The sequence below is a fragment of the Doryrhamphus excisus genome, chromosome 13 (genome assembly GCF_030265055.1).
Source record: "Doryrhamphus excisus isolate RoL2022-K1 chromosome 13, RoL_Dexc_1.0, whole genome shotgun sequence".
Lineage (NCBI taxonomy): Eukaryota > Metazoa > Chordata > Actinopteri > Syngnathiformes > Syngnathidae > Doryrhamphus > Doryrhamphus excisus.
This window is the reverse complement of record NC_080478.1, coordinates 14321013-14346784: the sequence shown is the minus strand read 5'-3', so window position 1 is coordinate 14346784 and position 25772 is coordinate 14321013. Positions and strand designations below refer to the sequence as shown.

The 25772-nt window shown below is 38.4% G+C and overlaps 1 protein-coding gene across 2 annotated transcripts; it reads left to right on the top strand.

Moving 5' to 3' along the window:
• Positions 1–514: 514 nt before the first annotated feature.
• Positions 515–6997, top strand: nkx2.4a (NK2 homeobox 4a). 2 transcript variants are annotated; one of them, XM_058090547.1, is made up of 4 exons: positions 515–583; positions 2089–2117; positions 3623–4214; positions 5143–6997. In XM_058090547.1, the coding sequence occupies exons 3-4, from the start codon at positions 3845–3847 to the stop codon at positions 5838–5840; spliced, it is 1068 nt and encodes a 355-aa protein (XP_057946530.1). In that variant the 5' UTR covers positions 515–583; positions 2089–2117; positions 3623–3844; the 3' UTR covers positions 5841–6997. The 2 variants fall into 2 exon arrangements, with proteins under 2 accessions (XP_057946530.1, XP_057946531.1); XM_058090548.1 differs by lacking the exon at positions 515–583 and having other exon boundaries at positions 2009–2117; positions 5170–6997.
• The last annotated feature ends 18775 nt before the right edge of the window (positions 6998–25772 follow it).

Sequence of the window (25772 nt, the reverse complement as noted above, 5' to 3'; positions counted from 1 at the left end):
ACAAATATCAGCCTATTTTATGTTCTCGTATTCCTTGAATATGTTTATATTTCAGTCATAATTTCAAAGAAATACACATAAGGGTTTTCATTCTGAACCCTCACCTGTAGCTGACTTGTCGTTGTAGTAACTTCGAGCAGATGAAGTGGAGGTCACTGACAATTCTTTGACCTTCTAATCCTATTACAGCATTTTGATCAGCATCCACATATTCTGTTTGTTGCCACCCCTATTAGCATCATTTCTTCCATCCAGCCACATTAATTGTGAATGAATGCAAACCCCCTGCAGAAGAATAAGGTCTTCAAGAGGCCTGTCATATACTTTCTCCACTTGGAAGGACCTTTAACCTACTTAGTCAAGGGACAGAACTGTTTCAAGTAGGCCAGCATGAATGATATGCACCTGCCTGCTTTTTACGCCCACACTGCTCAGCCATTTAAGAGGAGAGAAAGTATTTGATCTAAATAGGGAACAAAAGCGCACCGTTTCTTGGAAATGTAGTTTTGAAATATTTTAGTATAAGGGAACCGTGTCAATAATTTCTTCTAATTTCATAATGAAAGTTGAGTAACTGCTCCAGGTAAGCGTTCTCCTTTTGAATGAAGCCTAAATGTGATTTTTTTTAACCACCATAAATGACTTGGCTGATGAATACATTGCGTGGAATCAATGTTAGCATTTTTGAGGTGAAAATGTATAAATATTAATTTACTGATCAGTACTGCCGTTTTATCGCTCGGAAATGCTTTTGAAGTAAATGAAACATGCGTTTACTGCTTTCTCAGATCCGTTACATATCAATTGAAAGCATCATAAAGTACCTTTACTCAAACATAATATATAAATGCCAAATAATAAGAAGATTCGGCATGTTTACGTGAGTAATTTACGTCCATACCTTGTTATTGAGTGCGTAAAAGTAGCTTCGTTCCGGATTAATAAAGGAATATATAGGTGATAATTATAATATCTTACCAGATATGGTGCAGAATAGAATTCCACTGGCATTATTGAAAGAAAAAAAAAATAGCGAGGAGTTAAGTTGGAGATTTAAGACGTGCAAGAAGACCAAACCAATCCTCCTCGGATTTTGCCCCCTTTTTGCTGGACTGGTTTGTGATTCAGGTGGCAGGTCGAGACCTCGGCCCTTCAGCCTTCTCTTAACATCTCTCAGGGTATTGAACCAACATTCAAGTGATGCAGGAAGGCACTTCAGGCGCTTTTGGTCCATCTGCTGAGAGGGGGTCGACGTCCAGAATTCGTCTATATGATATAAAATATAGGAATGTATTGTTGTTTTCGTGGGTATAACACCAAAAACTGGCCATACACACGCTCTCAAATCATGGAATATTCTAACTGTAGTTCTATTACCCGCGCGTAAAAACGCACTCATGTGTGCATCCATGTTAGACATAAATGAAAGTTAAAATAAATCCTGATTTAATATTATTATCAGGACTATTTGGGCGAAATTCGCTGGACGCCATTATCACCGTCATAAATTTGCACGTGAGCGTTATTAAAACAGTAAAAAATAACACAATAAATCATTTTCAGAAATGGAATCGACCACAAAGTGTCCATATGTAATATTTTTTCAAACAGCTGTAATACTTTGTTAGTTTTGTAACCAAAACGCGTTCGATGTCGTGCGTAATTTGAGGGAGAACACACACATTTCGTCTACAAAGTCTTTTGACGGATAATATATCTCCATATTTCCTTCTAAATTCTCATTTCTTATGGGTGCTAATCTTTGTAGCTTTGTAACTATCGCTATTTAATAATACTAGTCAGATTTATAATCAACCAACCTGGATTGGGCCTTCTGATGGTTCCGTCCACCTTACCGCAGCCTCCTCACACACGAGTGACTTCAATAGAATATAAAATAAAGTAAATGAATGTGTACAGTTGCTCTGGTGCGCGTTGTATGCAGCCAACCAGCTGCAGATTTTTATGGGATCCTAATGTGGAGGGTCTGAGCACCCGGGTCCTGCTCTCTGACTCAGTAATCCACAAGGTTGAGAGGTTTGCCTCATTTGCATAATGTCAGAGTTCTTTCTTCTTCCATCGCTGCAGTTTACCCCCAAAACAGAAGCACAACAAATGTAAGTAAAATGTCACGTTTTATATTTTTACTCATGTTTTCTGTGTCTATGCTTCACGGACTCATTCTGTGTTTGTGCGTAATTCAAACACTTCATTTGACATCCGAGGAGGAAGGAAATGTATCTCCAAACTACGATATGCTCCAATCAGCCTTAACCGGAGATTGCTTAGTGCGTTCTTCACTTGTCGTCTTAATTGATGGCTGACCATGTCACGTCTTCATTTGCTCAATTAAGGCGAGGTAGCTCCTCTGTAGCTTTGCCAAGCTAAATTACATTAAAGTCTCCATGCAGACTGAAGCTCGCTTGGAGAACAACCTGTGCATGCAGAGCAGAGAGCATCTGCAATCCAACATCATGCCCCCCCCCCTTATGTTATCATGCTATTTGAAAGTGAAGCTGATGAAGCTGTATTAACTGCTTTTAATTAACATCTCACAGTGTAGATTCTTTCTTCTGACCACCCCCCCCCCCATCCCACTCCCCTCCTGTTGTGTGTGTCCTCTTGCTCTGATTCTCTCCCCTGGCGCCAGTCAGTTTGCTGAGAGATTACAATGTCAGGTCAAGACTGCAACAAAGTGTCATTAATGCATGCTGACCAGACTTGAGGGTTGGAGGATTATAATGTCTCCAGATTGCATTAAGTCTTAAAAGTCCCATTGGAGTTTCATCAAATTGTCCAGCTAGGCAGGTTTTTTGGGGGGGTGACTTTCTTAACATGTCATGTTTGCCTTTTCATTAGGTACACCTGCACAATGACATCATATTGTCTGTATCAAACATAGATCTGAATGACAGCATTATTCAATTTTAATTAATTTGTTTTATGCACTAATATTGCACAACTCTAAAAGGTGTCCCTAATATTATATCAATATTTTTGAATAATAAAAATAATAATTATTATATATGACGTATACTCTGTATATAGTAATTTATATAATAATAATAACTTTATTTTGCTGCTATTCTGGGCTATTTAAAAAAACATAACTATATTGTTAAACTGTGATATTGTTACTGCAATTTTTTAGCAATAAAGTTGTTGTTGATGCACTGGAGGGAACAATATATTCATACAACATCCACCCACAGTCATAAAGACATGTGTTAAATGAACAGCACTCTGATTGTATCAATGAAAACCGAGGCAACAGCTCCTGTATTGGATATCATTACATTTCATTGTGTAGATGTACCTGATGTGTGTTCTTGTGGGCCAGAAAATACACCTTGAGAAGTATAAATGAGCAGGTCATAGTACTTCATTTGGCACTTTGATGAAACTGCTTGGTGCTTGTCTATTTGTTCCAAAGTGCTCTCAAAGTTTGGAGGAAAAAAAAGTGCAAGGAATGCAAAATGCATGCATCAATGACAAAATAAAAGGCACATGGTGTTTTTTTTTTTTTTTTAAAGTGATCAGTGCATACTTGTTGATATAAATGAAAGTTTGTTTGCATGAATTATGTGAGTAAAATGTCAATGACTATTGTTTGGTGCTTTAGGCGCGTTGCTCCGCCCCCCCACTGTGTTTGTCATAAACCTGGCTCCTGGCTCCAATAAACCCGGGCTAAGAGCGCCCTGGGCTCGCCTCCTTCTCCAAGGCGATCAATAGGATCTCAGGCGCACTCCAAGCCTCTCTTACGTAGACATCCAACAAGGAGAGAGCCGACACAACAACACGCTTGAGCTGCTCCAACACAAAAAATCTACCTGCTTTCTGAATCATGTCGTTGAGCCCAAAGCACACAACGCCTTTTTCAGTGACAGATATTTTGAGTCCAATCGAGGAGACCTACAAGAAGTTTAGTGCCATGGACGGCGCAGGGAACCTAACCTCTCCACTGGGAGCCTACCGGCAGCCTCAGGTGTCTCAGACCGGCATGCAGCAGCACTCCATGGGCCACAACACCGGCGTGGCCACCGCCTACCACATGCCGCACTCGGTGTCCCAGTTCTCCCACAGCGCCATGGGGGGATACTGCAATGGGAGCATTGGCAATATGGGAGAGCTGCCGTCCTACCAGGAGAGCATGAGGAATAGTGCTGCAGCAACAGGCTGGTACAGCACCAACCCGGATCCAAGATACTCCACCAGTAAGTGCTGCTCTGGGATCCACACATCCTTTTTTTTTTTTTTTTTGCCCTCCCTTCTTTTTCTTCTGCAAGTCTCTAAAATAATAATAATGATAAAAACAATACGCATTTATTACAATAATCAGAACCAAATCCCAACATGGAGAACTTATTTTATTGATAATAGAACACATTGATTTGGATTCGTTTTCTTTATTAAGACCCTTATTTCAAATGTGAATTGAATTATGTACATTATATTACATTAGGACACCTTATTATTATTATTATTATTATTATTATTGTTATCACTGTGTTTATTCTTTCATTATTAGTATTAGTAGTAGTAAATGTAGTATCTGGACTGCATTTGAACATATGTTTTATAATATCATTATTGGCAATCTAGACTCTAATAATCTCTAATATTAAATATCCACTGTTATATACTTTAAATATACTTATACAATATAATATAATAATATTATATTACAATATAGTTATATTTAAACACAAATTATATCAAAATTACTTTTTTTTTTTTTACTATTATACATTATGTTAAACAGACGGGATAGCAAATGTACTTATTTTAATTCATATTATTATTGGTCTTGTCACTATTTATATGATATATTTAAGGTGTTAAATGATATACAAATAATTAAAACCTCTTTAAAAAAAAACTTATCATCCAATCTCTCTCAGGTCTCTATTAATTTTAGAAATTATTTGTTTTATCAATAGAAACTCAATATTTTATTTGTATTATTATCACGAGTGGTAGTAGTAATACTCTCCCATACTACTGCCGTATATTTAGAAACGTATATGTTTAAAAATGAAATATTTATCTTGATAATAAGCTGAGTTCAATGTAGAGACAAAAACAGTATGGTGCTGTTGTGTTGATTGAACGCACACGTATGTATGTATGTATATGTTTAAGTTTCTAGATTCATGGGACCTTCCACAGGTATGAACATGGCGGGCATGGGGGGTCTCACCGGGATGGCGGACGCCTCCAAGTCCATGCCGGTGCTGCATGCTGCACCCAGGAGGAAGCGGCGCGTCCTCTTCTCGCAGGCTCAAGTCTACGAGCTGGAGAGGAGGTTCAAGCAGCAGAAGTACCTGTCGGCACCGGAAAGGGAGCACCTGGCCAGCATGATCCACCTGACGCCGACCCAGGTGAAGATTTGGTTCCAGAACCACCGATACAAGATGAAGCGCCAAGCAAAGGACAAAGCGGCGCAGCAGTTGCAGCAGCAGCAACAACAACAGAACCAACAACAACAACAACAACAACAACAGGACGGGACCATGTGCCAACAACAGGCCCAATCCCCGAGACGTGTTGCCGTACCGGTTCTGGTCAAGGACGGCAAACCGTGCCAGAACGGCTCCAACACGCCGACGCCGAACCAGCAAGGTGTGCAACAGCAGCAGAACCAGCAACAGAACGGAGCCGGAGTGGTTCTAGGCCAGCACCAGAACCAGCAGCAGGTGAACGCTTTGGACCTGGAGGAGATGTCGCCCAGCCCCCCTTCCCTGCACAGCCAGCTCAGCATGGCTCAGATAGACAGTTCTGCCGTAGACTACACCAGTAACATGGTCAGCTCGAACCTGCTTTACGGCAGAACGTGGTAGGACCGATGCAGACACTTTTCTACCAACCTGCGGATCATGAGCCCATCATAAACACACACAAACACATACAATATATAAATAAAATAAAATAAAAGCGAGGCCCCATGGGGGACGCACTGACAACAAGTACCAGCTGACCAGGGCACATTTTCTTGACATCTCTAAAGGAGGGAGTCTATTTTTGAACATTAAACACATGCTTGACCTTTCAAGACGCTTTGGACCCCTTTTGTAATCTTTTGGACCTTCCTCATAATGTTTTAATGCTAGTCTATGTTGAGAAAAAAAACAAAAAAAAAAGAATATGGGACAGAGGTGAGCTCCAGTTTGACGTCACAACTGGCATTTTGTCATATTGTAAACTAATGTATTCAATTAGAATATGAAATAAATTAGGGACTTGTCTAACACGACAATGCGTTTTAATTGTATAAATACTCGTTATTTGTTTTCTTTATTCTTTTTTGTAAGTTAAAAACGGAACAAATGGAGCTGCTGTATATGTTTCAAACCCAAGTGAACAATAAGAATAAATAACTTGAAGTGTGAGAGCTATTTCGGAGGAAGTTTTTTTTTTTTTTTTTTAAAGAATTTGTTTTGAAGTGCATTTTCATTATGTTGTGATTGAGACCAAATTGAGCTGGAAAGCAAGGTCGATGAGGGAGCCAGTATTGTTCAGGTGACATTTTGAAGGGCTGCCTTTTATACTGGATGTCTGTCATAAGACCGGAGCATATCCCCTCTAAAAAAAAAATATCATTGACTAACACTTGCCTGCAGGGAAACCACTATCTGCAATCTATACTGTATATGCACGTACTATACCTCCATCATTTGGCTTCCTTTTGCCGTTATCTGATTGGACAGTTTCATTTTTGAACGCAACTTGCCATGCATAATTACCACCTCGTATTATATTTGATAAATACTTGTATTCATATTATATAATAATTGTAAATAATAATAACTAGTGTGTATCTTACTAAAAACTATATTTGGGTATAGGCTACACTTAATTCATATCTATATGAATAAAGAAAATTACATAAATAAAATAATATATAATATTATTATTATATTATAATAATATATAATAAAATACATCAAATTCTTAATGTGAATTTTCCCATTCAAATCGGACATAATATTTTTTTACAACAATAAATTTCACTATCCACATGAGGTGCATGCCAATAAATCAGAATAAAAGTTATTTGACTCAAGTTAAACTACACAGAATTTATTAATAACATTAATATGGATGATGGCTGCAGTCGTCATGATTATTCTAGTTTATACTATATAAAATATATAGTATATATATAGTATATAGTATATTATATAAAACTGATTTTTTTTTCGCATAATCAGCAAAAAAAACCTGAAAAACTTTCTTTAATTGGTTTCTGACTCCAAACTAATTTTGCATCATATTGTCATTTATCCACATGCACCTGTATATTTGATTCTTTCTCACACTTAAACAGCTACTACAAGCACATATTGTTCAGATTGACTGCACACACTCACTCACTCACACACACACACACACACACACACACACACACACACACACACACACTCCCATCCACACAAGTACCATTCCGCTCACTCTCTTTAAAAGATAAATGATTTGTGCAAACCAACTCCAAAGTGTTTAAGCTCATCACTGCGTCCGTGTCTGTCCTCCAAAAAAAGCAGCGGCTGATAATAGCGTGTGTAACATTTCATTTCCTGTGGTCATTTAAACATGTTTGAAAATGACTTGTGGAGCCCTTCGGTGATGACACCCTGATGATGGCTATCAGTGTGTCTCAATGGAGACCTTGAAGAGCCTCTATTTCCAAACCCTTCACATACCTGGCAGCTGTATGTATATGTGCTATCATCCCTACACTCCAAGGGGCGATCAGAGCCAATATGCACCTGACATTTGGAATTGGCCGCAACAAGTTCCATCTGAAGGGAGTTGGATAAGAGCATTAAAAAAAAATGAGAATTGCATTCCTGGATGCACTTTGATGCTGCAAGATGTTTCTGATAGATTTTTTTCCTTCCAAAATTGAGGGCATGAATGAGCTGTCAACAAAGCTTTTGATGGTGGACCACATGAAATGAAAGTGGAGGTGAAGCCATTCTTTTCTCCTTTCAATAGCCATAGTTATGGCCCACTAATAGGCTATGCTTGGTAATCACCGCCTATTGTGTTTGTTGCTTCTTTCACATTATTGTGGGGTGGACCTCTCTTTGTAAGGAAATATGAGTGCGTCCCGGTATACTGTAATTGCTGCTGGAATCATCACTGCAGTCTGGAAAACTTTTGGGATTGCCGTGTCACTTCCACACTCACACACGCATGCAAGATTCAGTTCCTCACGTTTCATAAAATTGCCTCTATTATACAAAGCAGATATTTCCATAAAGGCTGGTAGGACTTCATTACTATTCCTTAAATGCCACGTTTGGGTTATTATAGACTCTGATAAGATAGTCCTTTTTCACAAGTGCAAAGGATTTTTCAGTCTATTCTTGTCAGGTAATTGCAGGTGGCCCTATAATGTGGATGTAGTTTCTGCAGCCCTGCACAACCCCCCCGCCACTGCCCCCCCCCAACTCTCTTCCTCCCTTTTATTCTACTTAATATGTCAGAAGGTCTGATCACAGAGGAACCTTTTCAAGTCCTATTGATGTGTTCCTCAATTGACCATGGTGACCTAGCAACCTAGCTGGCGCTAATTGGCAAAGGCTTAACATTACTGCCTGCGTACTTTACATACAAACGTACATCCCTGTGCATATTCATCTTTTTTTTTTTTTTTTTTTACGTGTTCTTGACTCACAAAGAGATTTTAACATAGAAGTCACCTTTCGTCTGATAATTTCTTTTCAGGCAACATGATATTTTCATAATCACGTTGGATGAAAAGAAATGCTGCTGCATCAATCAGCGGAGTAGCTGTTAACTATTCATGTAAAACTCATAATTAGGCTGGTGTAAGACAGCTTAAAGGCGAAAGACGGTGTGTATTGCCTGTCAGGGTTCTGACACCTCCTGGCGATTGGGAGTTGTGTTACGGATGTTATCCTGAGCCTTGGTAAAAGTGGATACAGTCGTCCCGTTGCCACATTGTGATTATCAGTTTTTCACTCTATTACTTTTTAAATTAATAAATCATGCGGTTAAATTAAGTATTTTCAAGCACAAAAGTAACCTAATCATTTAAAATACAAATACTGTATAAGGCATTAAGAAGTTGCATTCAAATTAGTGAGATAAGCACCAGACATGATTGGCGGAAAAAAACAGCCTTTTATTGCAGGATTGGATTGCAGGCACAATAATAGCTACATAATAACAACAATCATAATAATAACAACACAGGTTACTGTGCGGGTGTAAACTATACAAGGCTAAAACACTGAACCCCTGACCTCCCTTAGTGTCCGCCACAGAGCACATGTTTTATTTATGTTTTAAATGGCTTATTTCTTTAAATCATGTCTACTATTTTGGGGAATATGAGTGGAAAAGAGACTATAGGGGTGTTATTTCATGTCTAGAGGACTCTAATAATGTTTTCTATGCTCTAAGTACAAAAATAGTCGACTTTGCAGAAATTGCCATGCTTGGGTCCGGAACCAATTAACTGCAAAAAACAAGGGATTTGTGTAGATACTATATGAAGAATCTTACTGGGCACAACTTGATAAATTGATCGTGTAGAATTCCCTTGAGGAGTGGAATTGACAGATAAGCATGTGGTTAACATGTCTGTTTTACAGCTTAGAACTTTCTGGTTGGCAAATTCTCAAGTCAGTTCCCCATGAAAATCCCCAAAACATTCATGTTAGGTTCGTCGGAATGTGCCAATGTTCAATGTCCATTTACGTCCTGTAACTGGCTCGTCACAAGCCCAAGATCACCAGTAAAAAAAACAAATGAATGATTTGTTAACAAATCGTGTCAAAGCAATTGAAACAAAATGGACTAGACTACGTAGCTGCAGCTAGCAAAGGCGCTGTTGATGATGTCAACTAAGGGACCTTGGTTTGTGTCATTAATTTGTTCCAGAAGGTTCAACTCTAACTGAAACGGATGTTAACCAAAAAAAAAAATTCCCATAAGAAATAATGTAAATCCAACTAATGCATTCCTGAAAGCTAAACATGTTAACACAAAACATGTTTTTACAGTTTGAAATTACAGTTTTACATGCAAACTTGTTGGTCGCATTCATTCATACACGCCATTTTATGCCTGTAATTCTAACAGTCCACATGGAATTATTTGTCTCTCATCTACTATGTAAGTAAATATTTGTCCCTTTTTTCAGGAGCACTTTAAACATCAGACAACATCAAATCACAAAATTAAATTTTACGTTTCTTTTCTTTTCTTTCTCAGAATGTACATGGATAACGAATGAGTGCTACAATATGAACTACAGTATGAAGAATAAAACATTGACTATTAAAGAGTATGTGATCTCTGGGTGACTTGAAATTGTATTTTTTTTTTAAACGCCGGCAATATGAGAACAAGGACGTCAGCATCATGTGATCAGAAGTGAGCTTTGATGACAAGTCAACATAATATATGATTATTTTGAAGGACATGTGACTCACGTCAGTCGACATTCTCCTGATGTTTTGTTGTCTCATACTCCATAATGACTCACAGAAATAATTCCACTTTTCTTGTGTGCATTTTTCTTCTGTGGTTTAGAGCAGGGGTCGGCAACCTTTACTATGAAAAGAGCCATTTTAAACAAATGGCTGCTAAAGAAAAATAACCTGGAGCCAAAAAACATGTAAACTTATAAATATGATCGAGTACTCGAGTGCTAGTATTGGAGTAAACTTACCTGATTTTGTTGTTTTTTTTAATTTATCCGTAATTTATTTTTTAGAAATGTCAAATAGGTTCTTTGTATATATGTGCTCTGTGATTGGCTGGCGACCAATCCAGGGTGTACCCTGCCTCTTACCGGAAGACAGCTGGGATAGGCTCCAGCATCCACCCTCATGAGGCTAAGCTAGAAAATGAATGAATGAATGAATAGCTCTGGAAAAGTACTACTTTCCCCCCCTCTTGTTTACCTGTGTTTTAATAGAGAACTGAACAGCATCCTGTCTGCTCATTAGTCGGTCCATCCCACTGATTGGTCCTCGTCTGGGGGTAAACAAAGGACGGGAGCTACGGCTAGGCAAGTTCATTATTGGCACAGTTCGTCTCTGTTAGTAACAGTCAGGGGACCTTGTCAACTCACAACAACACACTTCCTGGCTTCAAGATAAGAGCGTTATCATGTTTACTTGTATTAACACAATAAAGGTGTCATAAAAAAGTAGCTTACATCAATGTTGAGGTGTCACACGGAATCTAATATGGACAAAGAAACATCGTAACATTCAGGTTGAATGGTTTGATATAGTAAAGTTGATAAAATGTTCCTCTCATTGAGACGTTTCATCCAAAGATAAACTCTGGTTAGCACCCTCATTTAAACCATGCAAACTTGTCTGATCCGAAAGAATCAGAATCCAGAATTTCTAGAAACCGGAATCTGAATCGGAACCAGAATCGTTCAAATTCAAACGATACCCAACCCTGCATATGTGGAGTGATTTTGTTTGTTTGGGGCCATGGGTGAGGTGGTTCTTTGGTTGTTGTCCGACCTCATCTAAATTTACTCTCCAGCGCGGTTCACTGAGGTCTGAGGGCCAGCTCCAACTTGTGGTGCCCAAGACGAGACTTAAGACCAGGGGAGACCGAGCCTTTTCTGTGGTTGGCCCCAAGCTATGGAACTCTCTCCCCTCCCAAGTAAAAAAGACCCCCAACATCGAAAGCTTTAAGTCTCGTCTTTTATTCTCTGGCTTTTAACTCGGAGTGAGTCGTATGGTCCTGTGTCTTTTAGTTCTTTGTTTTATTTTAATTGGTTTTATTTTTTATATTGCTTTGCTTCTTGTTTTTAATATTTATATCTATTTTACATTTTTTTTTCTTTTAGTTTTGGATTATTACTTTTATTTTACTAGTCTGTGCAGCACTTTGGAAACTCTGTTATAAAATGTGCTATATAAATAAAGTGGATTGGATTGGATTGGAAACTACATAAACCATCAAAGGTCTCTGATGGACTCTGACTACTTGCAAGCCATGTATGTTAAAAGTTTATATGAAATACTTTGGAAGCATCTTCAAGTACTTGATGAATGATGTAATGGAATAAATGAGATAAATGAATTCAATAGTATTTCTCACCTCAATTACCCAAAATAAAGGCCAGCATTTTGACAAATTAGATGCAGAAACACTATTAAATTCAAGAAATAAATTATGACAAAACCGAAATATCTCTTATCCAAACTTTGTAACCTTTGGACACGTTCTTGTCGGGTAAGACGTCCAGTCATTATTGTAGCGCTTTCAAATTTCAATACATCAAGGAACATATATCCATTCATCCATTTTTTATTCTGTTCATCGTTATGCTGGAGCCTTGGAAAGTACACAAAAAGTCGAGAGAAATATTACAACACATGAATACCAATACTAATCCTTACCAATGAGCCAATATCTTCATTTAGGATGAGAAGCAGTCCAAGAAATTGAAAAAAAACTGTACATTGTAATGGTAATGTAATGCTATTCATTCAGTTTTATGAAAGTAAATATACAAAACAACATTATTATAATAAGTTTTAAACATAATTGTACAGTTACTGCTGAGGTTTGTGAAGGTGAACGCGATTCAGTACTATCTGTAATAGAAGGGGATAGAACTGGGCTAAGTGTGTGTGTGTGTGTGTGTGTGTGTGTGGGGGAGGGGGGATGGAGCATCCCTGATTAGAAAACCATGTCACATTCTCTCCCGACTGGCGGTGATGCCGGTAATCCCCCTCCACGTCCCCATATGCATGTTTTTCACTCGGCCATAAGTATTTAAAGAAACTGTTTTCAGTTGCCACTAATAACTAGTGACCCCCGGTGACACAGGCCAACAATGGGTTTGTCAGGCCTCAAACGCACAACCAAAGAAGCTGATTAGGAACTCGAGTGGTTTAAAGCAAGAATCAATGGCCGCTCTGTCCGTGCCGTGGCGCTTCCAGCATGGCGCGGACGATTGTGGGACCTCTATTAGTTCTGCCTCATTAAGTCGCACAAACTCTTCTTTAAGGAAATTAGTTCAGCCAATCCTAAAAAAATCTATTAGGGGTGTGCAGAAGAAGCTCCTGCTGAGAAGCACGTGTGTTCATGCTGAATCACAGAAGAGGGTGCATTAAAGTAACAATACGGAGAATAGCATTTTAAACTGACTTGGAATAAGGATAAGGTTCCAAAATTTATTGTGTAGAAATTTTGTCATAATTGTGTTAAAGTGCAATGGCAACCCTGTATGGCCTTTTTTTTCCTGGATTCAAACATTAGATTAGATTAGATTAGATTCAACTTTATTGTTATTGCTCATGTCACTGGTACAGGGACACAAAATGCAGTTAGCTGGTTAGCCTTAGCCTCTATGCTAAAATGTGCAATTATTATGTTACTGTGCATCTACATTACGTAGCATCTTAGAATTAATTTGAAAGGAAATGAAAATATCGCTAGCAAAAATTGAAAATTTGATATTGAAATGTTTTACTTTCTACAATCCCTAGAAATATTATTAATCCAACTTTAAATTACTGTTACTACCTCAATCATATTTATTTATTTAACAACCCAATACAATATGCATTCATTATTACAGTCATTATTTGCACTATGACCCATTTATCATTGCACTAAAATTAATATATCTGCAATATGTCTGCTTCTGCATATGCTCCTGTGCAATACTATGTGTATATTTTGGATATCTTGTATATATCTTGTTAAATTGTCTTTTTTTACTCTTTTATATACTTTTTTTTTAACTTGACTACTGCACTGAAAGGAGAAGTGAAATAGCTATCTGATTTGGTGGTTTTATTTAGTTGAAATTATCATTTTCCTAAAATGCACTGTGGTCATGTAGTTATGTGTACTATAAAAAAAAAAATTAATAAAAAAAATTGTTTTGTTTGACTTAACAATAGTGGGTCGTGACTTCCTCACCAATGGAAAACCGGGATTCTAGATTCCTAATATTACTTTAATAAAGTTTTAAATATTTTTTCTCACAAGAAATCTATATTATTGTGATTTAAATTTGTAATTTTTTGTTGTACAAGAAAATAAGTCATATCATTTACAGAGTGAACCAGTGAACCCCAGAATATAAAAAAAAAAAATGCTACGACTTTTTTCCTGGTAAAAATTATTTACTGTAACATTGTGAGGAAATTATACATTTTTGTCAAAATATTACGATTTACAATTACAACTTTTTATTGTGAAATTATGTTTTGTGTCAAATATGAAAGGAGAAGCTTTCCAATCTCGTTGTACATCTTGTATAATGACAATAAAGGCCATTCCATTCCATTCCAAATTTGAAACAAGTACGTCTTGGTACATTAAAGTTGGTAAAAAAAAAAAAGACAAACAACTTTTAACCTCAAATTGTTTGAGTTAAATGAACTTAAAGCAATAATATAAACATATAAACATGAGGTATATTTTACAGATGAAAACATCTCTAGCTACACCAGAGTTTTAAACTTACATTAAAAAGGGGCTATTGACTGTGGCTACCACTTTTTTTTTTTTTTACTTGAAGGACAAGTGTGCCCTGTGATTGGCTGGCGACCAGTCCAGGGTGTACCCCGCCTCTCGCCCGAAGACAGCTGGGATAGGCTCCAGCACCCCCCGCGACCCTTGTGAGGAAAAAGCGGTAGAAAATGAATGAATGAATGAAGGACAAGTGTTTCTGTGAGAGATTTGCAATCCATTCAAGAACTCCTCTTCCTGTCTGTTACACTGGTGGAGACGCACATGATATAATTACACTCCATCCTTGGAATGTGTGTCAATCTGTCCGTTACAATACAATCAAAAGACTTTTACAACACCCTCAGATTATCTCAGACTATAGCATTTGTTTTCATCCCCCCAAAAATATGAACATTAACAGGACAAAAGACTTCAATGCTGTCCTTCACAAAACTCTTTTTTTTTTTTTTTTTACTTTTGAACCAGAGTGCAGTTTTTTTCCCCGCTTACCGTTGCCACGGTAATGGGCAGCTGCAAGTCTGCAGATTACTGGTTAATAGGGCCGAGGCTGGAAAGCTGGAGGTAAGCAATGGATACAATAAGTGTGTTTCTGGGTGAGAATAAACTTATCCCTACGCATTTGTGTTTGTGACACTGCAAGGACAGGTTGTGTAATATAAAAAATATTCTCACAACCAGTCAGCAAGAGGCGGTTGTACACAAGGAAAGCTAAATAAACGACAAAAGACAACAGAGTGAGAGCAATCAAATGTCAAATGAAGCTCTGAAGGACATAATCATTTCTCCAAATATAACATTTGCCTCATTGAAAACAAGCTGAAGTCTCAATCGAACCGTCCCAGAGGGCCAGCGGACCAAAGAGGACCACCCACTTTCTTTTCAATTATCATCTTGCAGCAACCTGTCTCCACTCCAGCATTGAGCGGGAGACACTGACTGCTCTTCACTGGGAATTACAATTAGACTGTTTCCCTCGAATAAACTTCCAGACTGTAGCTTGTGAGCTCAACTCTGCAAAAGCATGTGACCCCGAACACAAACAGGATTACGTCCAAATCCCACGTTTCTTTACTCCTTCCTTTCTTCCTCTTGAGAAGTTGCAGTCAGGGGTCCCTCGGTCAGGGGAAGCTGCCATTGAAATCTGCTGCAAATATATACTGTAAATGACTTGAAGGAGACAGGATTTCAGTCTGCTGTGGTAGAGTTGCATCAGCTTTGACTAAAATTTTATCTTATCCGACAAAAGAAGGACTTGTTTTTTATTATTTTGGAGTAAAATTGAGAAATATTTTAGTTATCTTCCTTCTTGGAACACATTGGAGAGTTAGAAGTGAAATAGCTATCTGATTTGGTGGTTTTAATTAGTTGAAATTATCATTTTCCTAAAATGCACTGTTGACATGTAGTTATGTGTACTATAAAAAAAAATTAATTAAAAAAATTGTCTTGTTTGACTTAACAATAGTGGGTCATGACTTCCTCACCAATGGAAAACAGGGATTCTAGATTCCTAATATTACTTTTAAAATTTTAAATATTTATTCTCACAAAAAAATCTATATTATTGTGATTTAAATTTGTATATTTTTGTTGTACAAGAAAATAAGTCATATCATTTACAGAAGACTGTAACCGGTGAACGCCAGAATGTACAAAAAAAAATGCTAGGACTTTTTTCCTGGTAAAAATTATTTACTGTAACATGGTGAGGAAATTATACATTTTTGTCAAAATATTACGACTTACAATTACAACTTTGTATTGTGAAATTATGTTTTGTGTCAAATATTACTATAATTACTCTTGTAAATGAATGACTTTTTGCTTTTTTCCCCAAAGAAATACAAATAAGTTCAAAAAAAAATTCTAACTTAAAACTTCTAACTATCATTTATAATTTTTTGAGTTAATTAATTCATTTTAAATTAATGATTAGTCAAAATAAATTTGATTCTTGGAAGAAAATTTGGTGTAGTTGGATTATATGCATGGGCATGGGTGCGTGTGGGCGTGTGTGTCCTTGTTACCATCTTACAAGCCGACATTGGCTTTTTATTTACTTGTAATTTGTATTACTTGTGTATTTTGTCTCCATTAAAACCTCATCAGTGCAAATAACAATCACAGTGGAATTTGTGGACGGCACACCAATTAGAGGCCAATCCACATGGGACAAAGACTGTGTTTCAGATGGGAATCATAGCCGCCACAGGATCTGGAGTGTTTATTTGGCCCTCCGTAGCCAGCTGGTCATACGAAGGCACAGAAAGGGTACATTGACTCCAAGCCACAGGGGGTAGCAGCACAGCCAAAGGGAAATTGGACTCTTTTTCAGCTGGGCTCTCCACAATGCAGCAGACCTAGTCAAAGCCCCCGGACCCTTTTGTGGGGGTGGTGGTGAGATACGGACAAGGGTGGTGGAGCGTTTTGGGCTGGTTGTCCCCCCATGTCCCCCTTCTTCTCCTACCATCACTGTCCTGTCTGTGCGGCCAGCCGCACTTCAGAGTTAATTAGCGGTCACATCCACTGGGTCCTAATCAGCAGGACATGTTAAAACTGCCCTAATCAGGACTAATCCTAGTTTAGTGTCAGGCACACACCGCCATCTCTGCGCTACTTACTCAGCTGTATTGATTAAGGCATCACTTGGGGATTTGGTGGTCAATACACTAAAGTCTGTGGTAGGCTACAGGCGTGATCACTGTCGTCTGACGTCAGCTTGTACATATTGAGTGAAAGGATCGGTATTCTTTATTTGCAATAAATGTCTGTGACAACACTGGAATCTATGACACAATCTATTCTGTGACAATAGTAACTGTAAGAAGTATTTAAAGCAATAAAACAACCTTTAATCAAACCAACACTACATTTCAATAAGGATTCTCAACTCATGGTGTCAGTGAAGGGTAGTAAAAAAATACATTATTCAAATGCACATCAAACATTGGATCTTTATTTTGAAAATGATTTCATTTCAAAAGGAAAGGTTACAAATGGTCACCAATGGTGGTTGACTTCATATCTCTGCTGGCGGTACAGGTTGAATGTGACAGGTTGAATGTGAGTGTGAATGCTTGTGTGTCTCTAGTATATGTGCTGTATGATTCACTGGAAACCAGTTCAAGGTGAAGTGTAAATATGCCTTTAAATGTTTGTACGTTTTTTATATTATATAGGATCCAGCAGCAGTCAAAGCCCAGCAAATTCCTTCAATTTCATTCCACACATTTTCTATATTGCTTATCCTCACATGCATGTTTTAGGAATGTGGGAGGAAACTGGAGTACCCGGAGAAAAGTTGCGCGTGGGGAGAACATGCAATCGAACCCAGGTCTGCCTGATCTCCTGACTGTGTGGCCTACATGCTAACCACTTATCCATTCCATTACATTGATTCATACATTTGATGACTGACCAGACTGCCGACCGGAAAAAAATGGTCGCATTACACCTAGAGCAGGGGTCTCAAACATGCGGCCAAATGTGGCCCGCAGGACACTAGTTTGAGGCCCCCGCCTTGATATGAAAGTTTAATGTTAGTGCGGCCCGCGCAAGTTTGATATGGATGCTGTATGGTATCATGTAGTCAGAAAAAATTATTACGTTTGATTAATGTTCATGTTAAAGGTTAAATAACTGTTAATAGTTATCCTCCCTATCCGTGTGGAAGTGGTAAGTTTTTGGCTATTTAAGTTCAAAGGAAATAACTTGAAGGCTACCGTTTAGGTCGCTAGTTTGCGAGTTAGCATGTGTCTCAAGACCCTGCAGTTGCGCAATATGTTGTAAATAAAAAGAGTATAAATGTGACTATAGTCGTGTTTTGTCATGTCTACAGGGCTCTAATAATGCTTTGTTCATTTTAATCTGAAAAAAATAATTTGTCTACCCACCAGCTATATGTGGTTTCTTAAGTTTTTATTATTTGCCGTTTTATTATTATTATTATTATTATATTTATTTATTTATTACTGATTGATTGATTTTCTTTATTCTTGATTTGTTTGTTTGTTTATCTTATTTTGTGTAGAAAAATAAAAAGTAAGATATTTGAGAACAGTGGAATGTTTTATCAGAGCTTTTCTTGTAGAAAATCGGAACCAAAGCAAAGTTTATTCATTTTTCTGTTTTTAATAAATGCGTTTTTTTTTTGTGGAAAACCTGATGCAGCCCAGTCTCACCCAGACCCTAGCTCCAGTGGCCCCCAAGTAAATTGAGTTTGAGACCCCTGACCTAGAGGAAGAAGTCGGTGAACACCAACAAAGAAGAATTTCAAATATGGACAGTGGTTGCGTTACGGTAGCCAAGTAATGAAGTAAGTTTATGCACTTTTTCATAGACAAATTAACACTAGCTTTAAACAGAAAGTTGATCAGACCCCACAGAGTGTGGCAATGGTAATTGAGGAGAGAGAATGCAATATAATATATAATAATTATAACAGTCACTTTTATTGCAAATGTTGATCTGAAATTTGTAAAGTGGAGGAAATTTGAGGTGTAGGAGTGAGCCATGTGTTTGGTGGGGTGTCTCAAAAGGTGGTGCAGGGATTTGAGGGGTGTCCGTCTGAGATCGATCATGTGCATCTTCCGTAAAGGTCCATCCAGCGTTCCATGTGTCACGTCTCCAAGCACGCCATGCATGACTGACGGTCATCCAACATACACAGTGTACGCCATTATTGACATCTGAAGAAGGAGTAGGTTGTGCAGTACTTGGTGGACTGGGAAGGTTACGGACCAGAAGAGTCTTCCTGGTTCTCCCACTCCTGTCTCTCATCTGCGACTTCCACTCACTCCATCCGGATAAGCCAGGTATCAAGAGCAAGGGGTGCTATCATGTGTTGCTTGAGCCACTCTGGTGCCGGCTGTCTCCTCTGTGTTGCAGTGCGCACTTGAGGGGCGTGTCTGGAAGTGTCTGGAGTCCACACCTGGTCACACCTGGGAGAAGTTGTCTCATTAGACCCTTATTATGCTTGGATTCACCTTTGTCGCTAGACTCAAAACCTGCCTCCAGCATCCGGTCTTGTCCTTGTTTTGCTATATTAATGTATAGTTTACTTTTTAGCCAACCTTGTGTTCATAACACACTTTAAATATATAAACAAGGGAGCTGAGTGGAAGGCGGACAGGAAGTAACAGGAAGTCAGGGGTTCTGAGGTTAGTTTCAGCTCGGCATTGCAGCAACTGTAGACCAAGTTTATAGGGATTATTGTGCCTGTCAAGGCGGCACGGCCGTCTAGTGGTTAGCGCACATACCTCACAGCTAGGAGACCAGGGTGCAATTCCACCCTCAGCCATCTCTGTGTGGAGTTTGCATGTTCTCCCCGGTTTTCTCCGGGTACTCCGGTTTCCTCCCACATTCCAAAAACATGCTAGGTTAATTAGCGACTCCAAATTGTCCATAGGTATGAATGTGAGTGTGAATGGTTGTTTGTCTATATGTGCCCTGTGATTGGCTGGCCACCGGTCTAGGGTGTACCCCCGCCTCTCACCCTCTCACTCCAGCACCCCCCCCCGCGACCCTTGTGAGGAAAAGCGGTAGAAAATGAATGAATGAATGTGCCTCTCAAGAGAGAATTCAAACCCACAATAAAAACCTGTTCTGGTGCTTGTGTGTCTCACCAAACATTACAGTAACATTACTGACCCCTAGTGATTGGTGTAGAACACTATGTTAACAATATATCGCTGCAATTTGCAATGTGGCTTGCTTGATAAAGTATGCGCTCCCCATCCCAAAGGAACCAGGTTAAATTCCTACTGCTTCTGTATGTTTGTTTTACTCATTCCCCTTGTTGTTTAGTATAACTTTTGAAGAAGTTTAAAGCTCGAAATTGAGTGAAGGGCAGCGCGGTCAATCAAAGGCCGCCTTTCTTTTTCTGCCTTTGCTTGGGGGTCTTCCTGATGGTTATTCTCTGATTTGACTTTGATGTGCCAATTTGTGTCTGATGAATAATTGTCTGATTTGCTGATAGCTTGTGGGAGTCAAGTGTATTCTGGTGGCACTCAATGCAAATGGGAGATATTTGGGTCCTTCAAATCACAACAGTAGCCCCTCAACATTTGCCTCGTTCCACTGTGAGCAAACTGACCAATTAGCTGTGTTTGAAGAAGCCGTTTTTGATTAGAGCAATCAGTAAACAGCCAGGCCTCTTCATGATTGTGCCCCTGATTAGATGAGTTGTCACTTAAGAAGTTGTTGAAGATTTTAATTTATCGCCTTATATTGCTGAAAAGTATGGTAATTACATAATCCATTCTTCATTGTGCCGCACTTGGATTCAGATTTGGTCAGGTTGTCATCACTGAGTACTGTAAGTCATCTTATAGTATCCATGTTATTCCAGAATAGATGGGCTACACTGACATAACTGGATGTGAGATGTTGCAGAAATTACACAATAAAAATTCAAAAATAAGGTACACTCCCAGTGTGCCTGTTGCCTCAAACAAGCTCATTACAACTGATGGTCACAGAATAATCTGCATGCTTAAGAACATGTTATTCATACCCATTGAAGGATCTGTGGATCAAATCCTAATTAACATTAAAAACCAATTAAAAGACAAACAACTGCTGGAAGTGACATTTCTTCATAATACCGCAATGGCGCTCATTAGTAAACACGTACAGACACTCGGAAAAATGAAAATTCAATGACTGATCCCAAATGCCAAAGAAAAACAAATTTCCAAGCACCAAGCAAAGTTTTGAAAAAACTGTATTTGGGTCGTTTGAATAATATAAGTCAGAATGCTTAACTTCCTATAAGTCCGTATGATTAAAAAACTAGTTAAAAATTTGTAATTTGGAGTCATTCCGAAACAAATACAGTAATTTCTCACCACTTTGTGGTTTGAATTTCACGACTCACTCACGAATTATGTTTTTTCAAAAATAGAGTTTTTTTGTGGTTGAAAAAAAACCCACATTAGTCAAATTTTACATATTTTGTAAACCAAAATTAAGCATCTTCAAGCATAAAAATGTCTAAATGAACTAAAATACAAACATAAGGCTTCCAAAAGATCTATTCAAGTACGTCGACGTAGTATTCCGTAATTGACTTCACTCACTGTCAGTAATATTACTGTAATGTTCAGTGACGCACGCAATCACAGGCTGTCATTGCAAGTTTGAATCATCGCATAAAAGGTACAATAATCTCGAAAAAAAACAGCTGTGGCAGCCATAAGCCTGAAACTCCATTCTAAACCTTGACATCACTTCCTGTCCGCCACCTACTCAGCTCCCCAGAACACAAATTCATAGTAACACACACAAGCATGAGTCTTATTTATGTCTTAAATGGGTTATTAACTGTTATTATATTTACTATAATGGATAATATGAGTGTCAAGGTGACAATGGGGGTGTTATTTCATGTCAGGAGGGCTCTAATAGTGTTAACCCTAACACTTAACTGTATTTAGAAGGTCGTAAACAGGTTTTCTACGCTTGACCTATGAAAATATTTGATTTATAAGGAATACAACATCGCGGAAATGTGCTTTTCACAATCAGGAACCAACTAACCAAGGTTTTTGTATCAGACCGATAAAGCCGATGTCAAGCATCTCTAGTTAAAACTATCACAAGCTATTTAAGTTTAACAAATTGTGTTTAAACACTTCATAAATTGTACATTAATGAGCTGGATGCAAAGATTGTTACTTGCTGTGCTGAAATGGCCTCATTTTAAAATGTCCTCTTTTCATTCAGTCAGCAATACATTGATTAAAAATATGTGGCAAAACTTCGGCACGGCCATCACTACTTGAGTGGGTGTGGAAGCAATTACTTTAATTGAAAATGTATGACCCTTTTTGAAAATTCAGCTACGACTGAAAGAAATGCCAAGTATGAATACGCCGCAATGAAAAATTTAATGTTAGCTCCCATATAAAAAGTGTCTTTTTTTCCCCTCCAGAAATAGAATCATTTATTTTCTATCTAGGTACAACAAATACCTTATTACCTTGTGACACATCTCCGAGTGCTCATACATGGGCCTAATAGTGCAGAGTTAAAACAGACGGGTTGCTTTGTACAAAAATATTGAATCAATAACTTGTCTCTTTCGGGTTTTTTTTTCATACTTCAAGGAGAGCATGTTTCTGGCTGAATAACATCCATGGTGAACCAACTGGTGAAGGTGAGTCCAACATTCACTGCTCTAGAAACTAGCCCCTATTTGATGACGATAGATAAAGATGAAAAGCTATTTATGTACACCACCATCTATAAGACTGAAGATTATTCACAAAACCTGGCAGTTTTTTTTTTAAGAATAAAAAAAGCCTTTACACAGTGTCTAGGAAATATCTCCACGGCCTTGGACAATTCCTATTTGGATACTGCGCCGGAATAAGCATATACTTTCAAAAAAAAAAAAAAAAAGCTTCAGATAATTGCACACAAACCACCCTAGTTATTAGCTTTTCAATTATGTACAACTGAACACTTTGATTATTCTCTGCGACTGAAGGACACAACATTTTAAAAGCAATTTCGGCTACAATATACCTTCCGTGGTGCATCCCTGAAAAACATGTTTCCATGGTGTTGATACACTCGGTGCCGTGATAAACTGTTGCCAAATTCAAACAATCGTTCCCTAAATTCCTTTTAGAGTTGATGTTAGAAATCTCAAATCTCGCTGTGTGCCTTTCATTCTATTGTCGCTGTCCGAGGTAACCTTGCATTGACACTTTTAAAAGATCCACGTAAACAACCAATCAGACATTCATTCATTTTCTATCGCTTATCCTCATGAGGGTCGCGGGCGTGCTGGAGCCTATCCCAGCTGTCTTCAGGCGAGAGGCAGGGTACAACTTGGACTGGTCGCCAGCCAATCACAGGGCACATATAGACAAACAACCATTCACACTCACATTCATACCTATGGACAATTTGGAGTCGCTAATTAACCTAGCATGTTTTTGGAATGTGGGAGGAAACCGGAGTACCCGGATAAAACCCACACATGCACGGGGAGAACATGCAAACACCACACAGAGATCCCCAAGCAAGGACTCGAACCTGGGTCTCCTAGCTGTGTCCTATCAACTAAATTATCCATGATCCACTATCCAACTATCAATTCCATGGATGTTATTCATTTTTCTTCAAGTGTTGTACATAATGATACATTCATTCATTCATTCATTCATTTTCTACCGCTTTTCCTCATGAGGGTTGCGGGCGTGCTGGAGCCTATCCCAGCTGTCTTTGGGCAAGAGGCGGGGTACACCCTGGACTGGTCGCCAGCCAATCACAGGGCACATATAGACAAACAACCATTCACACTCACATTCATACCTATGGACAATTTGGAGTCGCCAATTAACCTAGCATGTTTTTGGAATGTGGGACTCGAACCCGGGTCTCCTAGCTGTGTGGCCTACAAGCTAACCACTTTGTACCATGCAGCCCTATCAACTAAATTATCCATGATCCACTATCCAACTATCAATTCCATGGATGTTATTCATTTTTCTTTAAGTGTTGTACATAATTATACATTTCAGTTTTTTTTTTCAACCAACCAACAAGCCAAAAATGTCATGATGTCATCTGGCATCTACTACATTGGGAAACCACTCTAATATCAACCTGACAATGTTCACGTTCTAATGCCAACAGAACGTGTCCATAGCGGCTGCAGGGCTCCATTAATGACACCTTTGCAATGAGGAATCAGAGGCTCAGTTTAGTAAATCCAGCAAAGTCACAAGCAGACGTGCCTAATGCTGACTTCCCTCTGTGATAATTCCACTGTGATGGAAAGACTACCAGGACATTGGAGACAGAAATCCCTGTCACCTTTAGTAGAGTGAGATTGATGAGTTGATTCAATCTACAATCAAATAAGGGTTGAATATTCTATTTTAGGTCATATTTGGAAAACTCATTGGCTGAAGAGCCAATTATTCGATTGACATATATGTATATATATTCATTTTACATATGTAATACATACAGTATTTGAGTCAGTTATACACATTATTGGCCTAAATTAAGCATTTTCAATGACTAAATGAACTAAAATACAAATATAATGCATTAAGAAGATGCAGTCAAATTGTGATATGTAGTAATCTACACTGGCCACTGGGTGTCAGTAATAAGCAGTAATTTAATGTTCAGTGAAACATACAGCCAGACTTGATCTCCGGATCAACAGACTTTTATTGCAGGTTAGAATTACTTCACCACAGACACAATAATAATAATAACATAATAATAACATAATGAGAATTACGACAATTATTCTAATGAGAATAATAACACAAGCTTCTGTTGAGTGGTTAGTGCACAGGTCACCGTAGGTTCGATTGCACTCGGGCATCTTTGTGTGGAGTTTGCATGTTCTCCCCGTGTGTGGGTTTTCTCCGGATACTTCGGTTTCCTCCCACATTCCAAAAACATGCTAGGTTAATTGGCGACTCCAAATTGTCCATAGGTATGAATGTGAGTGTGAATGGTTGTTTGTCTATATGTGCCCTGTGATTGGCTGGCGACCAGTCCAGGGTCTACCTCGTCTCTCGCGCCAAAAGACAGCTTGGATAGGCTGCAGCATATCCCCTGCGGCTAGTGAGGATAAGTGGCATAGAAAACAGATAGATGTGATGTACAAATACCCAACTTAGATATGTCAAGAGTGCATTCCCCACACTGAATATATTTTATTGGATATTTGTAATGTGGATAATTCCTCATTTGTACTTGGCCGTGACTCAGAAAGTATATACCTTTTCTGTAAATTGTATTAATCATATGTATTTTCATTTTCTTTACACTGCAGTGTGCTTATGTCGCTTATTAGAAGAAGAAAATATGCCGACTCGTGTTTGAGACTTGTCTAACAAATATGGTTAGCACTCAATGAGCAGATGCAGAGGGAAGCAAATTAAATTGGGCTAATTGTCAAAATACCTCTTTCACACGAGCACTGCAAGCCTTGAGGGCACTTGTTTGCCTCTTGTGCTTGTATGATCCAAAAAGGCCAAACAAGTTTACAGCCTCTGAAATGATGGCTCTCATTGCGTGAATTCCTTTCATCACACAGACATGTGCGGAGCGCTCAACAATACTACTGTAATCTAATAAGACTTCTCACGTGCATGTCATTTGTACGGTGTTCCACAAATACTAACATTAAAAAAAGAAAATACATTTACAAAAGGTGAAATCCTTTTACAAATTACAATTTTACAGAATGTGAAATACAAAAAAAAAACAGAATGGAAAGGATGGATATAAGAAAT

Bases quoted from the DNA above. Each gene is read 5' to 3' on its own strand.
- nkx2.4a (XM_058090547.1), top strand. From the start codon at position 3,845: ATGTCGTTGAGCCCAAAGCACACAACGCCTTTTTCAGTGACAGATATT. The intron at 4,215-5,142 runs GTAAGTGCTGCT...TATATGTTTAAG, and splicing joins GGATCCAAGATACTCCACCA to TTTCTAGATTCATGGGACCT.